Here is a 22,414-nt window from a genome sequence, read left to right as displayed (position 1 = left end):
CATTTCGTGCTTCCCCCATCTCCTGACTCAATGCACAAATAAATTCCCACTACTATGCTTGATTGTCATTCTTTGATTCCTGATGTAGCTATAGAAAGCCTTAGGGTTTCCCTTGATCCTATCTGCCAATGAATACTCAGGTCACCTACTTGCTCTACTTAGCGCTCTCTTTAGGTCTTCCCTGACTAACCTGTAACTCTCAAGTACCCTAACTGAGCCAGCACATCTCATCCTAACATAAACCTCCTTCCTCTTGACAAGGGATTCAACTTCCTTTGTAAACCATAGCTCTCATGCTCAACTTCTTCCCTGCCTGACTGGTACATACTATTCAAGGACCTGCAGTAGCTGGTCCTCAAATATGCTCCACATTTCAATTGTGCCCATCCCTTGCAGTTTCCTTCCCCATCCAATGCATCCTAAATCTTACCTAATCACATCATAATTGCCTTTCCCCCAGCTATAAATCTTACCCTGCAGTATACACCTAGCCTTTTCCATCACTAAAGTAAACATAATCGAATTGTGGTCACAATCAGCAAAGTGCTCACCTACCCCCAAATCTAACACCTGGCTGGGTTCATTACCCAGTACCAAATCTAATGTAGCCTTACTCCTGTCGGCCTGTCTACATACTGTGTCAGGAAACCCTCCTGCACACATTGCACAAAAACTGACCCATCTAAAAAGTACTTGAACTATAGTATTTCCAGTCAATATTTGGAAAGTTAAAGACCCCCATAACAACTACCCTGTCACTCTCGCTCCTATCAAGGATCACATTCCTCTACATCTCTGGAACTATTTGAAGGCCTGTAGCAACCTCCCAACAAAGGTAACCTCTCCTTTCCGGTTTCAAATCTCAGCCCATACTACCTCAGTAGAGTCGTCCTCAAACATCCTTTCTGCAACCGGAATATTGTCCTTGACTAACAGTGCGACACCATCCCCTCTTACCATTTTCTCTGTTCTTACTGAAATATCTAAATCCTGGAACCTGCAATAACCATTCTTGTCCCTGTACTACCCATATCTCTGAAATGGCCACAACATCAAAATCCCAGGTACCAACCCATGCTGCATGTTCACCCACCTTATTCTAGATGATCCTGGCATTGAAGTAAATACACTTCAAACCAACCTTCTTACGACCTTGAAATCTTACTTCTGACCATTATTCTCATCCTCCCATATACTCAAACTACAATTTCAGTTCCCATCCCCCTGATGAATTAGTTTAAACTCACCCGAAGAGCATTAGCTAATTTCCACCCCAGGATATTGGTACCCCTCTGGTTCAGGTGAAGACCAACCTATTTGTAGAGGTCCCACCTAACCCAGAAAGAGCCCTAATTATCCAGGAATCCAAAACCCTCCCTCCTACACCATCCCTGTAGCCATGTCTTCAACCCATCTCTCTCTCTCTCTGTTCTTTGCTTTCCTAGCATGTGGCATGGGGAACAAACCAGAGATAACAACCGTTTATTCTAGCTCTAAGCTTCCACCATAGCTCCCTGAATTGCTGCTTTAAATTCCCATTTCTCTTCCTACTTATGTCATTGGTGTCTATGTGGACCAGGACTTGGGGCTGCTCCCCTTCCCCCACAAGGATCCCAAAAAACATGATCAGAGACATCATGAACCCTAGCACCTGGGAGGTCACACCAAACAGGAGGTCCTGTGGGAAGTGAGAGAGACTCACATCTGTCCCTCTAACTATGGAGTCCCCAATGACTAATGCTCGGTTCCTCTTCCCCTTCCCTTCTGAGCAACAGGGATAGACTATGCCAGAGACCCTTGCGCTGCTGCTTATCCAAAACAGTATACTTGTTCTTGAGGGGAACAGCCATAGGGAATCCCTGCATTGCCTGCCGGCTCCCTTTCTGTCCTCTGACTCTTTTACCGGAGGTGTGACTACTTCCCTGCAACTCTCTCAATAACCCCCTCCACCTCCCAAAAGATCCGAAGTTCATCCAGCTCGAGTTCCCTAACACTGTTTGAGGAGCTGGAGCTGGGTGCACATCCCACAGATGCAGTCAGCAGGAACACTACTGGTGATCCTTATCTCTGACATTCTGCAGAAGGAACATTCAACTGCCTTGACCTCCATTTCCACTATTCTAAACTCCCAACGAGACAACTGAAAATCTTAAAAAAATGAAACCAATTGGCGCGCAGAACCTTTAAGAAATGAAAACCTCAGGCTCAAATGACTATTGTGATTTAAGTGAGACTTCTAATCACCACACCAACAGGAATTTCAGTAACAAACTTTCCACAATTGTACACTTAGGAAGCAAACAGAATTACAATTAAGTGATTTACCACTGAATAAGCATGACCATATAACTGACAAACGGCTTTGAAAAACAGCTACTAAGGATAGGCTGCTCCATCAAGTCAATTGAGTATGCTAAATTTCTTTAGTTATCATCAACCTTTATAGTTTTCAAATTAGTCATTAGCAATCATGATTCAATCATCTTTTCAGTGAAAATCAAAGCAATTATATTTGCTCCCTAGAGTTTTAAAAATCACAAGACAGAACAAACTCTGTGATGCAGTTCCAGTAAGCAGTGTGAAGTATTCACAAGACCCATTCAAGCTTGCAAGAGAAACAAATGCCTGTACTTCAGGTATAGCATTGAATTTGCTATATTCACATTTTAATATGCTCCTCAAGACACTGTCAAAATCATTCCTCCACGTAACCAAACTCAGACAAAGCACATTATGAAGGCAACAAGGAGTGCTTTCACCCCTATTTAAACTCCGCATATATCACACTCAGAGGCCTGGATTGAATTTGTAGGCAACATATCAAATGTGTAAACCATAGACTAAAATTTAACTTTCATCTTTGATAGGTCATTGCTTGTGACACACCTACTAGTATAACTTGCTAGTAGATGACCATGCACCAATGTAAAGACAAGACTGAACTTTAATCTTTAGCAGTTAATTCTGTCTACTTATTTCACAGGACTCCTAAATCTCAAAAGACTGCAATTAAACTTGATAGCGATTTCAACATAGATGCTACAATTAAATACCTTTGTTGACATTTTCCTGTGACAATATTGATAGAAACAGATGCCTGCTCTTTATTTCAGTGGATGTCTCTCAGGCTGCCAAAGGGTCTCCCAGCTCTCTTTCCTCTAGTTTTCACTTCCAGATCAAAATAGGTCATCCTTTATGTCAGCCAACTAGATTTCAACTATCTCCACATTTGCTGTTTTGTATCTTCTCAACAAGCTGCACAGTTGAGGCTCAAAGCTAATGTTTTTACAAATAGAATGGTTTGGCAATTATGATCGAACAATGGATGACTTTAGACTGGGCGATTATGTAATGTAATTGATAGGTTTCTATTGTTATTTCCTTTCCCTTACTCAGATGTAGACACTGTTGGATCCAAATATATGAATACAAACATGCATGAGCATATGTGCACACATGAAGGCATACAAAATACTTCAGACTGACAAGACAGTCATGTACACATCTGAATAGACCTTTACATGCAAATAAGCACATTCACAGATAAGGGTGTGAAAACATGTTGAATCAAGAAAGTAACATCAACTGTTATGGTGAGCAATGAAGTGTACAACATGATGAGGGTTCAATTATTTTCAAACCACAAATGAATATCACCAGAAAAGCACAAACAAGATCCATTACAAATTGATTATTGCACACTTGAAAAGAAACAAGCCAGCTAAGCAGCACCATTTCCCTGGCCTGTACAGTGCAACAGTCATGGCAGGTATATATTTAGATAAAATCTAATGCTTGAAACTCTTACCAACCTTTTTTTATATTTCAAAGCCAGCTCTTTCCAATACACAACCTTTTCTTCTGCAGTTGCTGGTTCTGGGCTATCCTCACTATCCATGACGAAATGGACCTAAACAAAAGTGCAAAAAGGCATCACTATTAATAACAGTTTATAGTAGTTTCTAGTGCAATTATTAAAGATACAACTGCGCACAAACGGTGCAGTGGATGGAAAAACTGATAGTCAAGACTTTGTTCTCAAATTTGGAAGTAAATGCCATGAGCCATTTATTTAAAACCAAATACATAAGGTCATTACATCACTCTTTGCCTTTAGTAGAGTAATGTCATATCCACCTTTACTGGACTGAAACTTGGCACTTAACATACTTCACAGGCTTCAAATTTGGCAACAAAATTCAACTATCTTCTAAAATATTAAGATGGCACTCTAATGCACAATTTGAACTCATGTCCTTCCAGGTCATCTACTTTGCTATTTCACTGATTTCCATGCATGAAAACATTTAAGATTCTCTATTTATTCTTCATAAGAGTACCACCTATAAATCTGCCTGGCCCTCATCCACGTACCCACTTCCACCAGGAGTTGCTAGATAAATGGCCAGACTCAAAATGTTTACTTGAATAATTTTCACCCTTAAATCAAAAGGCACGTTGACCAACTGTAGCTCTTTACCATGGTCCTGACCACAATTAATCAAACTCCTCTTAGATGATGGATCAAACCTGAATTTGGCAACCTGGCAAACCTATACACTGGATAAGCTCTCATAACTGTCACAGTAAACGTTTCTGATATCATATTAACCTTATATTACAATCAAAAAATAGTTTTTCTAAACAGTGATGAGCACCAAATATTCCCCTTCAAATCCCTCTGCCAAAGTCCAAACCTAAAACCAAGACTCAACATGACATTGCTTAAAAATATCTGCAGAATCAAAACAAAGAGCATTCCTTCCATATTCAAAAATTGAACTTAAATAGCCATTTCCTCTCCCAATGCACATTACCAGGATTGCCAGGTATGGAAGATCGAGTTATGAAGAAAATGTCATATAACTAGAACATTTATAAGACATTTAGATAAGTACACGAACAGGAAAGGTTGTGGGATATGGGCCAGGAGTAGGCGCGTGGGACTAGTTTAGTTCGGTATTATGGTTGGTGTGGGCTGGTTGGACCGAAGAGTCTGGTTCCGTGCTGTATGACTCTAAGACTGAACCCTCAAATTGGATCAGGTTATCTTGGAAGAAAGAACATTGCCTGAATCCAGCACTTTTTGAAAAATTACAAGATAATTCAGAGACTTTGAAGTATTGTACCAACAATTAATTGGGTTCAAATCAACAGCATTTTGGAACACCATTTATGCAGAAACACCACTGCAACTAAATGTCCTGAAAATAAGAAAAATAAGTTAACCAACACCTAATATTGAATCTGCAAGTTTTTAAAATAAAGCAAAGACAAACTGTTGTATATGCTATATTTAGATGCAAAACAAAATAAAAGTTTAAGTTACTACACAACATGAAATTGGAATAGTTCAGACTCAAAATACAAAAACATGTCTGCTTGTTCAAAAGTTACAAAAATCAATCAAGTCACAGTTTGATAACTCAGTTTTATATTGATATTGGTATAGTGTCTTATATAAAGAGGGTCCTTTTGCACAGAAGGATAAGATAAAGTTTGTTTCTCTTCAGTCATTTTGAGAATGAGGGAGGTTTCCTTAATTAATTTGTCACTTCCAAAAAGAACTTTCATCCCAGGTCTCCTGATTTACCTCCAAAACACATTTCCTGTATACTACCCTGCAGATTCTGAAACAGATCATGTGAACTCATGTCCTGCATGACCCAGAACTAATTTTAAACTAGTACTGTAATGATCACCAAGAGAGAGATTACAATCAAATGCAACCCTACTCACCTTCTACACATCCTTGCACTAACCCCTCACCATCAACCCCGAGTCTCACTCCACTATCAAAATCCTTAGCTAATTGGACTACTTGCATAGTTACATGGTTTAAGTGTGTTTAACTAGCATATCCTTAAATGGATTTATGCTAATCACCTCAATGACTCTTTCTGGCAGCAAGTTCCACATTCTAATCTCTGCAAAAGAAAAAATCCCCTTGAATTCTCTATTTGATTTATTAGACTCCATAGGTTATCCTTATGAGTGGCAGTATCTATTCTACGTCAAAATTTGCAAACTCTAACATGAAAGGCCTCTATCGAGGTCATTACTCAGCCTCCATTTATCTGGAGAAAACAGTTGCAGCCTCTCCAAATTATACTGGAGGATATAATCTCAATTCTGGAATTGGCTATCTTCCCCATGTTTGTTCCAGTCTCTTTCCATTTCATAATATTGAAATCTAAACAGCTCACAGTACTCCAAGCATCTAGCCTGAGCAAGGCTCAATAAAATTTAACATTATTATTCAGGTCTATCCATTGAGAAAGGAACCCAAATGGCCTTAATAACCTGCATCAGTATCTGCAACCACTTGTATGTTTGCACCAATGCTCACATACTACTTTAGGTACTGTACTTATTTCCCCAGGAGAATGTGACCTCTTTAGTCTTCCTATCAATACCTAGTACCTTATTTTTTCTATATTAAAAGTTTATTTGTTAATTATATGCTCATTTTGCAAGTCTTCCTGTGTTTTGTGACATCCTCCTTTGCTTGAACCCCCAGTGCCCTGCTCAACATATTAAACAATACTTGCAATTACTAAAGTACAAATCAATTCAGAAGTTTGGGGGGGGGGAAAAAGAGAAAGAGAGAGAGAGAGAGAGAGAGAGAGAGAGAGAGAGAGAGAAAGAAAGAAAGAAAGAGAAAGGAAAAAGAGAGAAAGAGACATGAGATAAAACATTCTAACAGGTCAGTTGTGATGGCCAGTAACCCAGCTTCCAAAGTAAGGCCAATCACAACTTAATGTGAACATTATACAGTGGTGAAAAATCACACCTTTAACTTGTTACAGCTTCACTTTTGTGAAGCTTTCTTCACTAGAGGGGCTGCAACTGCTTAATTTATAGTTTGCATGCCATGTCAAAAAATGACAAAGGGCAAGTGATTTGCCACGAAGATTCCATTCACAAAGTAGCATTATACTATATGTATATAAAATTCTGATTATACCAGCTTTACAACATTACATAAACCAGATTAATACCCTGTAATATTGCATAATTCTTAAAACATTTATAAATGGATTACGCAGTGCAGGGATATCTCTACAAACATTGGATAACCAATTTCTAATCTGGCAATGACTTAATGAAGGAACAACTGAATACTTTTGCATTAAGTTAAATATTTGCATGCATACAACTTCTGTAAACAGCAGTTACACCCAATTCAAAAACCACTGCATTATACCAAATTATTAAATTGGCTGAAAGGATTTTGTTTTGCAAAATACTTCAGATTTATGAAAATCACAAGAAGAAATGAAAAAAAAGCATAAAAGACTGTCATTAACTGAACGATTTAACATAAATATCAGCACAACTTCACTGAAGGACAATAGCTTTGACTTTTTTAAAAAAACCTTGCAGTATTGCACCATTCATGAAAATGAATGAGCTGAAAACTGGGGACAGAGAAGGGGTAAACCAAGGTTATTATTTCCATCTTTGATACTTCCACTGACTTGTCCTGAAAGTTAGGGATACTACTTATTCCAGAGTTGTCACCACCAGATGCACCCAAAAGCAAGTAATAAAAAGGAGAAAACGGGACTCAATGGAAACTGCATTCAGAATTATTACTTGCAGTCATGACAAGCTTCATCATTTGGTATTAAGCTTCATCATTCTTCATCTGTACAGGATGTTAAAATATTTAAATTTCAGACATCACTGTGAGACATAAAGGATTACAGAAAAATCAGTGTAATGAAGTATCACAGATCTTGGTACTGATGTTATCATTCTAACTCTGGAGGAAAAAAGGGCATACATCTTTGATCATCGGGATTAGCAGTGGGGAATCTTTTGTTACAATCTCTTTCTTGACCATCACCTTTTTAGATAAACCTTGATATCAATTTTCAAAAAGGCACAAGTTTTCCATCAAATTGAAGCATATCAATGCCATTTGTTCACACTACCTTCCATCTTACACAAATATCTCAAATCAGTTTGACTGAATTTGTAATTACTGTATTGTTTATTGCAATCAATTTGCATAACCTTGCAGTTTTTAACACCCAAGTGCAATAAATTGAACCACTCAAGCAACTTTCTCAATTCCTAATGTGAGTTTAATGTAAATATAATCAAATTTGAAATAGCATATCCTCAACCTACTTTGGCCAATTTAATAGCTTAAAAAAATGTAAAGCTATAATTAAACGAACAGGTCATAACTTGTACAGGTATACAGCCTGTTGTTGTGATTTACATTCAATACATCCATTTTTACAAGACCATTAAAGATTAAATGCCAGCTCATTGTAATTGCATATTAAATTCCAAAGATAATTTTCTCATTCCAAGTCCAAAGAACAACAGCTTCCATTCTAAGTTAACAATGCTGAAATAAATGGTTAATATTCTAGGTCAATTGCCTTTCATTAGAACTGAAAGCTGCAGTACATTGCTAACTTTCACTCGTACTGAAAGAAAGTTAATTAATCCAAAAAGATTAATTCTGTTTTGCTCTCCAAGAACTGCTGAGAAAGACCAGCATTTTCTATTTTTATTTCAGATTTCCAGCATCCACAATATCCTGCTTTTCTGACATAAATGGTGTGTTTTAGTTCTGTCCATAATCTTGAGGGTCAGTTCTAACCAGAAACTTAACTGAACATGGTTAAAAGAGCAAATCAGAAGTCAGCAAGTAACTCAAACTCCCCAAGGCCTTTCCACTACCTACAAGTGGATAAAATCTATATTCACTCCATCACCCTTCGTGGTTAGAATGGCAGCAAAAGTACAAAAGCATTGATCTTGGCTCTGTGATAACTCAGCCCCTGACTCTCAAAGCCTACTAGGAGAAAGTGAGGACTGCAGATGCTGGAGATCAGAGTAGAGAGTGGGGCACTGGAAAAGCAAGCAGGTCAGGCAGCATCCAAGGAGCAGGAGAATCGACGTTTCGGGCATGAGCCCTTCATCAGGAAATCTTGCCCGAAATGTCGATTCTCCTGTTCCTCGATAACTGCCTAACTTGCTATGCTTTTCCTGTGTCCCACTCTTGACTCCCAAAGCCTATCATCATCTGCAAGGCCCAAGTCAAGAGTGTGATGGAATGCTCCCTATTCGCCTCCATGCAGCTCCAATAACACTCATGAAGCTGTTATACCATCAAGGTTGAAACAGCTGGTTGATTGGCACCACATCTACAAATATCTAGTAGCAATACTGTGTACCATTTACAAGATGCACTACAGAATTTCCCTAAGGGTCCTTAAAACAGCACCATCCATACATGACCCATCTAGAATGGCAAAAGCATTAGATGCATGGGAACACCTGCAAGTTTCTCCAAGCCACTCATTGTCCTGACTTGGTAACATATCTGTGTTCTTTCAGCATCACTGGGTCAAAATACCAGAACTCCCTCAACATGGAGTTCTCCAATTTCAAATAACCTCCCTTCCATTACTCTGATCAACCAACCAAGTAGAGGTCGTACCCTCTACTTGTGCTCACCTATCCCTGCCTTACCACCCCGCCTCCCCTTATACCTATCCCCAGTCCTGAAGAAGGGTCACATCTGAAACGTTGACTTCTCCACCTCCTAAATGCTGCCTGCCTCGCTGTATTCTTCCAGCCTCCAGCTTGTCTACCTTGAACTCCCTCTCTAACAACATGGTGGGCCCACCCACATCAAACAGATGACAGCAATTCAATACAGCAGTCCTCCATCACCTTAAGGGTAACTAGGGATTGAAAATAAATGCTGGCCCAGCCACCATTTTTTTTTAGAAGCTATAAGATACCGTCTCCATGTTTCACTTGCCTACATGCTGATGCTCTGGCGACCGAACCCCCACAATTAACTCTGATCATTAACTCCATGCTAACTCTCATGCAAGCTAATATCGTTAAGTTCATTCTCTTCAAGGATTGTCCCAAGCCTCTTTAAATCTAACATCATAAAACCTCTCCTCAAAAAGACCATCCCATCTTCAATATCTGCCTGTTCTTTCCAAGATCCTTGAACTTGTTAGCACCACCCAAATCACAGACATGTCTTTCCTGGAACTCTATATTTGAGTTCCTCCAGTCTGACTGCTGCTCCTACCACAGTATTCAAAACACTCTTTGCTGTGTGACATGTGACTACAAGTCCTTCCTTGCCAATATTGCTTTTGTTATGGATTATTACACCATTCTCCTCAAAACATTCCCCACCGTCAAACACCTTGGTGGCACTGCACCCACCGGGTCCCATCCTCATTAGTTTAACACAGTCAGAGCATCACTTGCAATTACTTCTCTTCACATGCACTCACTTTTGCCTCTCCTATTCTCATTGCAGAAACACAGGCATCACTCAAATGTAGCATTAGTCTTCACAAATGAGAACAAAAGGAGGCTAAAGGGAAAGAAAATTAATGTTTAGATTAATTTCAGATGCTGCCTGATGTGCTGGGATTTTCCAGCCTTTTGTTGATTCTTATTTCATATTTTTCACATCTTTAAGATTTTGTTTTGGAATTAGTTTTTACTTACATGCTGACTGCACCCAACTCAGCTCACCACCATCTCTCTCAACTTGATTAACAAAAACAATTTGTCTGACATCCAAGTGCCACGCGAACCAACATTCCCTTCAACTGAATATTTAGCAAGCTGAAATCCTTACCTTTCATCCTCGCCCCAAACACATTTCGTTAACCATTGACTCCAACTCTTTTCCAGTCAGCTGTCAGAAAATGAATCAAATCCTTCTAAAACTTCGCTTTCATATTTGACCAGAATTTGAAATTTGGCTAGTTATCATCGTCATTATAAAAAGACATACTACTCGCAGCTACATTCAACTACTAGAATCCTCCTAATCCCAGCTCACTTTTGCTAAAAAACTCGTCTGTACTCTTGTTCCCAAGACTTGAATATTCCCAGTACATTCCTAGCCACTTTCTATTTTAAAATCTTTGCAAACCCTTCAGTTTTGTCTTTATCCATACTAAATCCAGTTCACTCATCCCTACACTCTCTGACCAACATCACCATCCAATATTGAAGTTCTTACTTTTGTTTTTAAATCTTGCCAAAGCCTCCTCAATTTCCATCTCAAACTCCAGTTACCTTCATTGGGTATACTCAGCAGGCCAAAATTGGATCAATGTACACTGCTGCACCACTGATGACTGCGCCTTTAGCTGTTGATGTCCAAAGCTTTGAAATTCCCCACCTAAATGTTTCCATCACTTTTTCCTCATTTAAAGTGTGCCTGAAAACAAACCTGTAGCCACAAGCCCAGGCTAGTTTCAATTTTGCTTTGTACTCCTTCCATGAATTGCTAAGGATGCTAGATTAAACACAAGCTGAGAGAGCCTCTGTAAGCAAAAAACAGTTGCAACAACCCATATAAAATTTAGTGAAGAGACATAATTTACTGCCTTTTTAATTCTCAGTTTTCTTTGATATTTTTATTGAGTTTGAATTATGATGAAACAAAATCCAGGACAAATCTTAGTTCAACAGTTTCTTGTGGGTGCAAACAAGCAACAAAATTATATGCATACCCCAGCATTAAATAGATAGTAACAATAGCACATGGAAGAAACAGAGAAAGTCAGGCTATTACAGTACAATGATTCCATCATTTGGGATGCCTCCTTTACTTCAAACTTAAACCTACTAATGCTATTCTACATAAGAACATACAAACCTCGCAACGAGCTCATAAAATACAAGATGTTCAATTTGCTACCTTGATAATTTGACATTCAAGAAACAAAAGTAAAAATGTTGTTGTTGTGGTTCTGTTCTCCGAGCTGGGAATTTGTCTTGCAAACGTTTCTTCCCCTGTCTAGGTGACATCCTCAGTCCTTGGGAGCCTCCTGTGAAGCGCTTCTGTGCTGTTCCCCTGGCATTTATAGTGGCCTGTCTCTGCCGCTTCCGGTTATAGACAGGCCACTATAAATGCCAGAGGGAACAGCACAGAAGAGCTTCACAGGAGGCTCCCAAGCACTGAGGATGTCACCTAGACAGGGGACGAAACGTTTGCAAGACAAATTCCCAGCTCGGTGAACAGAACCACAACAACGAGCACCCGAGCTACAAATCTTCTCCCAAACTTTGAAAAGTTTTGTGTTTTGGAAAACCAATTCAACACCAGAGCAGGAGAGTAAATCTTGTCCTAAACTCCCAAGCTTTTAGAAAGGCGCAAATTGGATGGAAGTTATATAAGTGAAGCATACACCTGAACCCTGCTGTAATCAAACCATAAGGTCTACATGTGGCCTACTTGTTGTGATATCAGAAGTATATAAATAACACAACCTAATAACGAAAGGAGAAAAAGGCACTCATATTCTTGAATTAAATAGAATGGAGGCTTCATTCATAATGATGCAATATCACTGGCATGTGATTTATCATTTTAAGAACAACCTTGCATGTATACTACAAAACCTCCAAATCAAGTACGGCAAATATTTCAATGCCAAGTCCAATTTCACTTCATCTAGTCAAAGGTAAATTTATGAAACTTGCTGAGTAGTCACATCAATAATTCAATTCCAACTTCAAGAGAGATGACAAACAAAACTACAGTAAAACTTCCATTATTCACACTTCATTTATTTGTCTTTACAATCGCCATCAGAATTTTCATATTGCCAAGTCTGGTGTGAGGAATTATCCAGTGCAGCATTTTACGTCAGTGTCTAAAGCAATATGTTTATTAGCAACTGTTTTATAAATAGTTATAGGAACATATTTAGAAAATAGAGATATAGAGAATCTGCTGTGTTTAAATTGTAAAATGAATATTGATTAATTCTATGAACTACAAAGACCTTCTAGATTATTGATGGAAAACTCCTGAATTAAAGCCAAGTATCTTACTTTCATGCCAAGTACAAAAGACAGCCAAATATAATTACAATAGAATACCTCTGTGACTCTATATTATAATTACAGAATAGTCATAGCACAAAAAAGGAGGCCGTTTGGTCCATTGAGCGCACAGTGCTAGCTAAGCTAATCCTCTTTGAAATTGAGTTATAAAAAAAGAAGCATTTTGAACATAAAATTCAAAAATAAGATTTATACCCTTAATTTTTATTTTGAAAAGTCCCTGACTTTTTTTTGGAAAAGTGCCTCTCTTTGCTCTAAGAAAAATATTTCATTTCACACTACTCAGGTTTCATTAGGTTCATATCATGTATCTAATCATTCCACCAGCTTGTCTATATCATTATCATCATACTCTCAGTTCATAACATACACAAAGTTGCATCATCTCCAAATTATGTACACTATTCAAAATCTAGATCAATTTACATCACAAAAAGTAATAGTTCTAATATTTGTCCCTGGGGAATCCCCCACTCTATACCTTCCTGTAATACTTGTGCTTCAGTTCTTTCAACCGCAAATTACAATACATTAGGTTTAACAATAAACCATCTCAGAATCACAATTGATAGAAACTTGCCACATACAATGAAGCTGAACAGGAACCAATTTTGTAAACTGGAATTCAGTGTTTCAAATTAGTTTGATTTGGGTCGGCAACAAAAACTGAAACCAAAGTTTAACAACCATGTGGCTTTGCAGTGGTTTCTGATGGAATTAGACAATACTTTGAAAGCAAGTTCTCATAACTTAAGGACACTCATGACTGGATACCGCAGAAGACATCAATATTACTCTTCACACTATCACAGTTCTGTAGTCATAGCAAAAGCCAGAGGCCAGGTAAAAATGATACTCCAACTGGAAATAGTAACTTGTGAATTGGTCTTCACTAAAAATAGGCTTACATGAGACTGTGCTTACATCTTATTTCCAAAGTTCAATCAGTGTTTTCCTGGTTCTTGTCTCACCAGGGATTGAATGTCTGCCACATTCCACCAAGCTCCTAACCTCTAACTTATGGATTGACTAACTGTAAGCTCTACACACTTATCTAGGGGCTGACAGTCCACCCTTTTCTGACCCACACCTTACCCCAGCCCCAAGTTCTTATCCCATAAACCATTCTTCCCACCCCGCACCCAAGGGTAAACCACATTGAACTACTCCATACAGAGGCTGACTCTCTGCCCTATTCCCTCACTCCCTTACGCAGGGGAGGCCTTTCATCCTCCCCAAGGGGTGGACATTCCACACTATTCCCCCCCCAAGCAGAGGCTGACAGTCTGCTTCATCTCGCTCTGATCGACAGCCTGACCTACCAACTGGAGAGGGGGCCTGGGTCCTCGCCGCCAATCAGACGCCGAGGGGGGCGGGCTTTATCTGAAGGGCGTCACTTACAGGCTAGTTTTTTTTCGCCCTCGGCGGCGGCTTTTGTCGCGGAGATGGCGAGAAGCCGCACCCTCGGACTATGTTCTCCCTGACCCCTCGATAACGGGATTGATCCTGTGAGGAAGCGAAACGCCGAATGTCATGGACAAGGCGACAGCCGCCGGACCCTCCAATCCCGATATAAAGAGTACGTGGCAGCTGTGCCGGCAGCGTCCGGAGTTAAACTGGACACTGCAATTGGGGGGGGGGGGGGGCAATGGGAGAAGCGAGATTCAGCCCGGCCAGTCCCCTACCTATACATTTCCGATACGAAGCCGCTCCTGTCGCCGTTAGTAACTCCTCATCGTCACCACCATCTTCCTTCCTCCTGAAGCCGGTTCGGTCTCTATAACATTCAGCCCAGCGACAACCACCACCACTTCCGCCCATTCGTCACGTCCGCCCTCGCTTCATTGTATGGGAGAGCGCAAGCGCGAAAACGTCGCCAACTTTTTTGCGTGAGTCAGACGTCACCACGGCAAATGACCCGTTCCTCGGTTTGGCCCTTACTGCCCAAGGCACCGCCCCCTCATACGTCATTGAAGCCCGGGATCCGCCCACTACACGCCACCGGCGGTCATACCTCATTACGTCAGTGTATCCACTGCCCCGCCCGTTGATGTCATCGCCATTGGCGCTGGTCGCAATGATCAGCTGATCTCTGTTACTATTTTCGGCTCAAAAGGTGAACCAGGGAATTCTTTGGGCAGTCAATCGCCGTTGATGTTTACTTCATTTCCCACTGTAAAATAAAGCATACCTTTGCTCGAACTTTTCTTCCGCCTCTACCACCTATCAGGAATGCATCCATTGTGCGTTTTAGAGCTGTGTTGTTTCCCGGCGGATGAAGTTTTTCACTGTGGCACCAAAAACAGCATCGCTGTATTGTGATTTGGAGATGCCAGTGTTGGACTGGGGAAAGTTACACCCTATCGGTGTATTGTGTTTACCTGTGTATAGCTCCATTTATGGACACCGGGATCGTCCCAAAGTTCTTTACAGCTAATAAAGTGGTTTTGAAGTTTAGTGTTATAATGCGCTCCATCTTTAGATAAACTCGATAACAATTCTAGTCTGTCTCTGATGGAGGTTAAATATTGACGAGAACATCAGGTTAACCTGCCTGCACTTCTTTGAAATAATGACGTGGAGGTGCCGGTGTTGGACTGGGATTGACAAAGTGAAAACCCCAGATATACTCCTGATATGGAGGTGTCAGTGTTGGATTGGATGGATTCTGCACACTTATCTAGGGGCTGACAATCTACCTTATTCTCTCTCACACCTTACCCCTTAAACTAAGGTTATACTCCAGCTGGTTTATTTGAAATACTGGTTAATCGGTCAATAATGGTAGGGCAGTAACAGCCAAAGGCACAATCGGACTTGAGATTCACCAAATTGCGGTACGGCTGACACATGCATAAAGTGTTCAACACTGTGACGCATATTACACTTTAAATCATTGTGGCATTGTCACATTCCATGTATTCTTTAATTCTATCTGGATTTGAATACTTTATTCCTCTCAGGGGCAGCTATGTCTCCCATCTAAATAAACTTGAACTCAAATTCTATTGCCCGTATCACAACATGTCAAATTGAAACATTACCTGCACTCGCTGACCTACATTAGCTCCTCAGGCAATATCTCATTTTAACATTCTCAACATTTCCTTCAACTTTATCTTTGGTGTTGTCACTTGATCTATTTTCTTGTGGTAATGACAACAAAGTTGCTCATTTGGAAGTTCCCGGACAACCACTAAATAACATGGGGTTCATGATGTCATTGTGAGAGTCTGTGCTCCTCCATTATATATACAGTAAAAGTTCGTATGAAACACGAACACCAATTGAGGAGAACTTTCATCGTAATGCAATTGATCTCACTGTAAAATTCACTGAGTGGTATAAGAAAGAATAGTGTTCAGCGGATATTTTTCAGGCTTGAGGAAGTTCCATAGGTGTCAGTATTGGGTCCCTCGCTTTTCCTGATATGTATTAATGATCTAGCTCTGGTTAATCACCTCTGCACCCCCTCCAATGTACTTACATCCTCCTTATAGTGTAGTGATCAGGAATGCACACAGTGGTCTTACCAAAGTTCTGTACTACTCCAACATGACCTCCCTGCTCCTTTAATCCATGCCACAACTGATGAAGGTAGGTGCCCTGTATGCCTTCTTAATCACCCTATCTGTCCTGCCACCTTCAGAGATCTGTGAAAAAGCACCCGAAAATCCCTTGTTCCTCTGAGCTTCCTAGTGCCCTGCCATTCATTGACTTCTTCCAAACTGCAACACTTCATACTTTTCATGGTTAAAATTCATCTGCCCATCTGACCAATCTTTCCAGATCCTCCCACTAACTTTTTCTCATTGTCAATAGCCTGGCCAAATTTTGTGTTATCCACAAAATTACCTCTCATCCCTCCCATGTGTTCACCTCTATCATTTATATGGATTGCGAATAATAAGGAACCCAGTACCAATCCTTGCATTACACCACCAGAAACTATCTCCAGTACACAAACAGTTTCTATAAACTACCTTCTATCTCAAACCACAAAGCCAAGTTTGATCCAACTAGCCAAGGTTCCCTGGCTCCTATATGTTTTTACTTTTTTTGTCAGTCTCCCATGTGAGACCTTGTCAAAGGGCTTATAAAGTACATCAACTGTCCTACCCTCATCTACAAACCTGTTCACCTCGTAAAGTTGAATCAAATTTGTTAGGTATGCCCTCCCTCTGACAGAACCATGCTATCCTTGATCAAACCGTACCTGTCCAAGTACAGTAGAACTTTCTCCAATAGTCTGTAATCCCCCGGTATAACTCTCCCATGTTACTCGAACAGTGAAGACACGTTAGCTATCCTCCAGTACTCTGGCACCTTTCATATTGCCAAAGGGGAAATAAATGTCAGAGCCCCCATAATTTCCTTCCTCGCCTCCACAACAGCCTGGGATATAACTGAACAGAACCTGAAGATTTATCCACCTTTAAACCTGTTAAAATCATCACTGCCTCATTACTCCCTATGTCAATCTGTACATACATTCCACTTCTCAAAAGGATAACAGATATGAAGTAATCATTCATCACCCCACCAATATCCTCTAGCTCCAAGCTCAGATTGCCCCCTTCATCTCTAACGACCCCTACTCTTTCTCTGGTTATCCTCTTCCTCTTAATATACTGACAGAATATCTTGGATTCACTCCCATCTGAACCACCAGTGTTTCCTCGTGCCACCTCTTTGCGATCTTAATTATTTCTTAATAATAATTTTTAAATGAAAGGTCACATAAGCAGGGCTGTTCTGTTTTGCGGAGCTATATTGTAGGTGTTCTGTGGCTGCAGCCATTGTGATATGGAGATATGCAGAATCAGAGATCTTAAAGAATTCATTGGAGCACCGGTTACCTCATCGGTTACAGAGAGGACCCCCACTCAATCCCTGGCCATGTTTCAGGCATTGAGGAGGCCACATATTGTTTCCATTTGGCATCAGAGGTGGGTCTCAGCAAGCTGCTTAATTACTAGGGCCACCAAATTCAGCTTACTGAGAGAAGGATTTATTGTGGTGCAGCTGGATTCCTTACCAGAGGATCTAGGTACAAATCCCACTACAGGGCATAATGGTCGTGGACTTACTGTGTGAGGACATAGTCATACCATACGAATTTGTTTTTGAGAAGAGTACACCAACTGATTTTCTCATTCTCTTGGAGTTCTTAACATATCACCTTCGACATGCAAGCACCCTGCTAGTTAACCAGCTTTCTTCCCCTTTCCAGAATGAAAACATGAATGTGGTCAAGGAATAAAAATATATCCAGTCTACATCTTTTTAGGCATCGATCTTTCTTCAGTAATACTTGTAACAGTGTCCAAGAAATTCCTAGAGACTCTAGGGCATTCTTAGAGGGTTGGCAACCCTATAAATATTTTTACTGGGTGGACAGCTAACCATCCAACCAGTCTTTACAAGAATAACTGGGGAGAAACCATTTTGGCAAACCAATCTACCAGCCAGCAGAGGAAATTCTAGATCTGCTTGTGTCTGCTCCTTTCTTCAAAAATCTGGCCAAGCCATAGGTTTCCTCTCCGATTGAAATAGTTGTGTAACAGTGAGACCGTCGGGGTAAGAAAACCCGTCAGAATAACGTCTGAAATGCATGGGAAGATTCAGCACTACAACAGCAACTTAGAGTGATAGCTGCATATCCACTCAGCTCTCATCCTTGTTAGAAATATCTTTTTTCTAAATTGCAGTTTTAAAGATTTTCTATTTAACTGTAATGGAAAAATAAACCACATCATTAACAGAAGCTCACATTTCAGACAGCAGCTGGTTGTGTCTGGGGAACTACTAAAGACAAATTTGAAATTATTTTGTGTCCAGAGCTATCACCTTGATCTGCAGAACAAAATTGAACATCATTTATTATTGATGAAGTACAATGTTACGGCCTGCAGCCTTATTTTAAGCTTTTCAAATTACACTTTTCTCTTTAACTGTATGTGTTTTGGGAATCATAAAGCAATCAATATCAGTGAATGACAGTACCCCACCCCCAGACAAATGAAGAAGTTATCAACAAGATTTCAGTTTGCTGTAACTTTTACATTAACACAAATCAGAACAAACTTAAATTAATGTGTATTCACAGTTAAATGAAACATCAAATAAAAAAGTAAATTCACTTGAAGTACAACAAGGATACATCTTTAAAAACAACCAGCAGCCACATCAATCCCTGTACATATGATGCCACATGCAGCTGCCAAAGTTTTTTCACTTGTTTTCTAGTCTGTGGTATGTCTCACCTTCTCACTCAGTCAATGCACTTATTGAGCAGTTGCATTCCATTCAAGACTGAGGGTATGGTGAGCACCAATAGGTTTTTACATTCACAAATCCTTCCTTGCTCTGAACATGCAGCTTTCTGGAGTTCCTTTTCCACCAACCAACCAACCCAATTCACACCATGATGCTCTGATAGAGTTGTTCAGCACTTTCGCATGCTTAAGCTATTTGTAGGATTCAATTCCTTCCAGCTCATTCATATATTTCTTCTCAAGAGTTTCTGGAATCACATGTTTTCCTTAATGCCAGAATGGAAAACTGATCTTTTATAAAGAGGTTTGCTGGCTTTTCATCATGAAGCCTGAGTTCTTCTTTCTGCTTTCTCTTTGTGCTTGCTTCTGTGCATTGATCACCTACTGTCTCTAACTCTCTACTCCTGCATCTGTACCCACTCCTGCATCTATTCATTGATCACCTACTGTCTCTAACTCTCCTTTGTGTCCAAGTCAAATGAGAATCATGCTTGCGGCGTTTTAACTGAATTGACACTCTTTAAGCTACCAGTAAAATAAATACCAAATACTGTTAAATTAATATTATATACTGTTCAAAATAATATGTGGAAATTCTTTAAAAATGTAAGTTAAATAAATTTACCCATTTGGAACTAAATATAAAGAAAATGGAAATGAATGTTTTGACTAAATCAAGCCTTAATCTAAAGTTTAAAAATTTCCAGCAGTGAAGCACATTTCACCGTACCATAAAAGCAGAAGTAGGCCATTCAGCCCACCGAGTCTAACCCACTATTCAAGCAGATCATGACTGAACTGATAATCCTCAACTCCACTTTTGTGCCTTTTCCCTGTACTGATTCCCTTACTGATTAAAAATCTATCACAGCCTTGAGTATACTTAATGACCCAGCCTCAACAGCCCTCTGTGGTAAAACATTCACTACCCACTAAAAGAAGAAACTCCTCCTCATCTCTGTCTTAAGTGTGTGAGCCTTTACACTAAGATTACACCCTCTGGTTGTAAATTCTCCCACGAGGGGAAACAACCTTCCTCCATCTCACAAGTCAAATCCTCTAAGAATTTTATACATTTCAAAGAGGTGGTGTCTCAGTCTTCTAACTTTCAATAAGCAAGGGACTAAAGTATGTCTAATTAAAACCTGGGCCTGAGCATCAGAGTTCAATCTACTTTAAAGATTAACCCAGGCATCCTAGTCCACCAGAACACTACCACTGCACTGACAAGACAGCTAGCTTTTGCTGCTGTTATTGAGCGAAACTATTGCCAATTTCTGGAGTCTTCACTTGTGCATTTAAACACAGAAACCCCAAAGTTATATCCTGTTCCTCCTATGGCAGCACTGTTGCAGTCTTCACCAATCAAATTCTCATGATCATGGTATTAATTAAGGAAAATTTCCTGTTATAATTACACCAAAGAATGATTGCGAGTTTAAACCTTGGCTAGTCAGGAGTAACATAGTTTTCGTGGCACAGTAAGTTATAAATAAACAACTTACTTGGCCCTTCAAAATTAATTTATAAGTGTGGAGTGTCATTAATATTTTGTACCTTGTTAAGAAAAAACTTTTATATTATAGTTTTTCTCCCCTCTTCTTTTGACCAATCCCACATTTGCTATCAATAAAAATTCTTCAAATTCATTGGTTGAACAGCTTCCCTATCTGTCAGGCTCTCACTAATTCCACAGATTTGCTGTGGGGCACTGAATTCAACAGATCAACAGGAGACTGAAAATCTGCACTGACAAGTCTGAGGAAAATCTGTGGGTAGATACACATGATGTAATTAACATGAGCGGTTCCGTTTACAGCTCAAAGCAAAATGTTGAGCTACTAGGAAATGGCTAATTATAGGAGGAGAGTGGATCATTCTCCTCTTCCACTCTTCCTTATGTAAATCATGTTAAAACTACTAAGTGACTGAATCAGACTCCACTTAGAACAAAGATCTTCTGAAACACACAAAAACAGATCCATCTGCTCTCTTCAGTCAGCTTCGCACTATTCAGTATGGAGGGAGCTCAGTCCAGCGGCGCTCTGGCTCCCACTGTGGAGAGAAGCAGCTGCTGACTGGAAACAGAGGATAGTGAATAAGGAATGATGTTATGCTCTGAATGTCAGCTGATTCCTAAACAGCAAGGTTACAAGAAGGCACAATTGTCTCAAAGGCAAATACAAATAAAATCAATACATGATGGCATAAACTTAAGCATTTGGAACAAATTCATTTTAATAGTTTCTATAATTTTTACAAGTTGGTGCTTTGGTACTTTTCACAATGACGCATGATGTTGTGCTTAGCATAGTTGACTGGTTGCTCTTTTGAAAACTCACATCAATAAGAATGTTATTAAAGTCTTGGCCCTCTCTGCTCCAGTAATAATCTGATCCAGTTGTGAGCTAAGGGGCTGGATTTTACCAACTGGGAGCAAGTTATGACATCTGGGTCAAACATAGGCCACTCCAGTGCACAGTCACACGGCTATACTTAGCATTTTGGGTGTACCTACATTGGAAGGGTAGCAGTGATCCTGGAAGGCAGCTTACCACTGCTTCCTCATGAGTAAATCGAAATGGATGACAAACTCTGGCCTAACCATTGAGACCCACATCCCATGAAAGTATGTAGATTTTTATTCCAATCAGTTAAAAAGCATGTTCCTCTATAGACCATACTCAGCCTATGCTTGCAAAATCCCATATAGAATGTCTACTGTGAGTTGTTATTTTGTAATTGGGCAACACATTCAACAAGTCTGAGTGTACTAATAGCAATACTAGTTTAAGACAATCAGTCCAGCTTGTAACATATTCATTTATGTTTCCTAGACGGGACATACATTTAAGCACAACCACTTTTTCACTGCAAACAAAAGGAATATTTTCAAATCTTGTGCCTTTTATAAATTACTGAGAACTTGAGGAATCATTGGTTTCTCGTTGCTTTCTCCATAGCAACACCTCAGTCGATTTGTCAAATAATCAACACTACTTCCTCCTACAGTATTAATTTTAACTGATTGTTTGAAATTTACTAATCTAGCATTTGTTCTGATGAGAGGAAGTTGAAAAGCTTTGTCATTATCTTTACTTAGATTTTGAATTAGTCATAAAGTGAGACCTTATAAATGTCTGGTTCCACTTTCTATGACCCACCTCCAATGTGGAGAGTGTATCTTTATCTTGTAACAGTCATTATCCAATGAATGGCCAAAATCAGAATGGTTCAGCACAGAAAGAGATCATTCTGCCATTGTATTT

The 22,414-nt window shown here is 39.7% G+C and overlaps 1 protein-coding gene across 3 annotated transcripts in view; it reads right to left on the bottom strand.

Annotated features, from left to right (window-relative positions):
- The window catches only part of LOC140463906 (nuclear distribution protein nudE-like 1), a 53,239-nt gene extending 38,518 nt beyond the window's left edge, over positions 1 to 14,721 (bottom strand). For 2 of the 3 annotated variants that reach the window (XM_072558370.1, XM_072558368.1), the window contains exons 1-2: positions 14,553 to 14,721; positions 3,813 to 3,910 (exon numbers count right to left, since the gene is read on the bottom strand). In XM_072558370.1, the coding sequence (XP_072414471.1) occupies positions 3,813 to 3,898 (86 nt within the window). In that variant the 5' untranslated portion in view covers positions 3,899 to 3,910; positions 14,553 to 14,721. Of the gene's footprint in view, positions 1 to 3,812; positions 3,911 to 14,268; positions 14,294 to 14,552 lie in introns of those variants that run through there. The other variant, XM_072558369.1, reaches the window with a different exon arrangement.
- Between the last annotated feature and the right edge of the window lie 7,693 nt (positions 14,722 to 22,414).

The sequence above is a fragment of the Chiloscyllium punctatum genome, chromosome 39, assembly GCF_047496795.1.
Source record: "Chiloscyllium punctatum isolate Juve2018m chromosome 39, sChiPun1.3, whole genome shotgun sequence".
Lineage (NCBI taxonomy): Eukaryota > Metazoa > Chordata > Chondrichthyes > Orectolobiformes > Hemiscylliidae > Chiloscyllium > Chiloscyllium punctatum.
The sequence above is the reverse complement of the archived record's forward strand: the minus strand, read 5'-3'. Positions and strand labels throughout refer to the sequence as shown.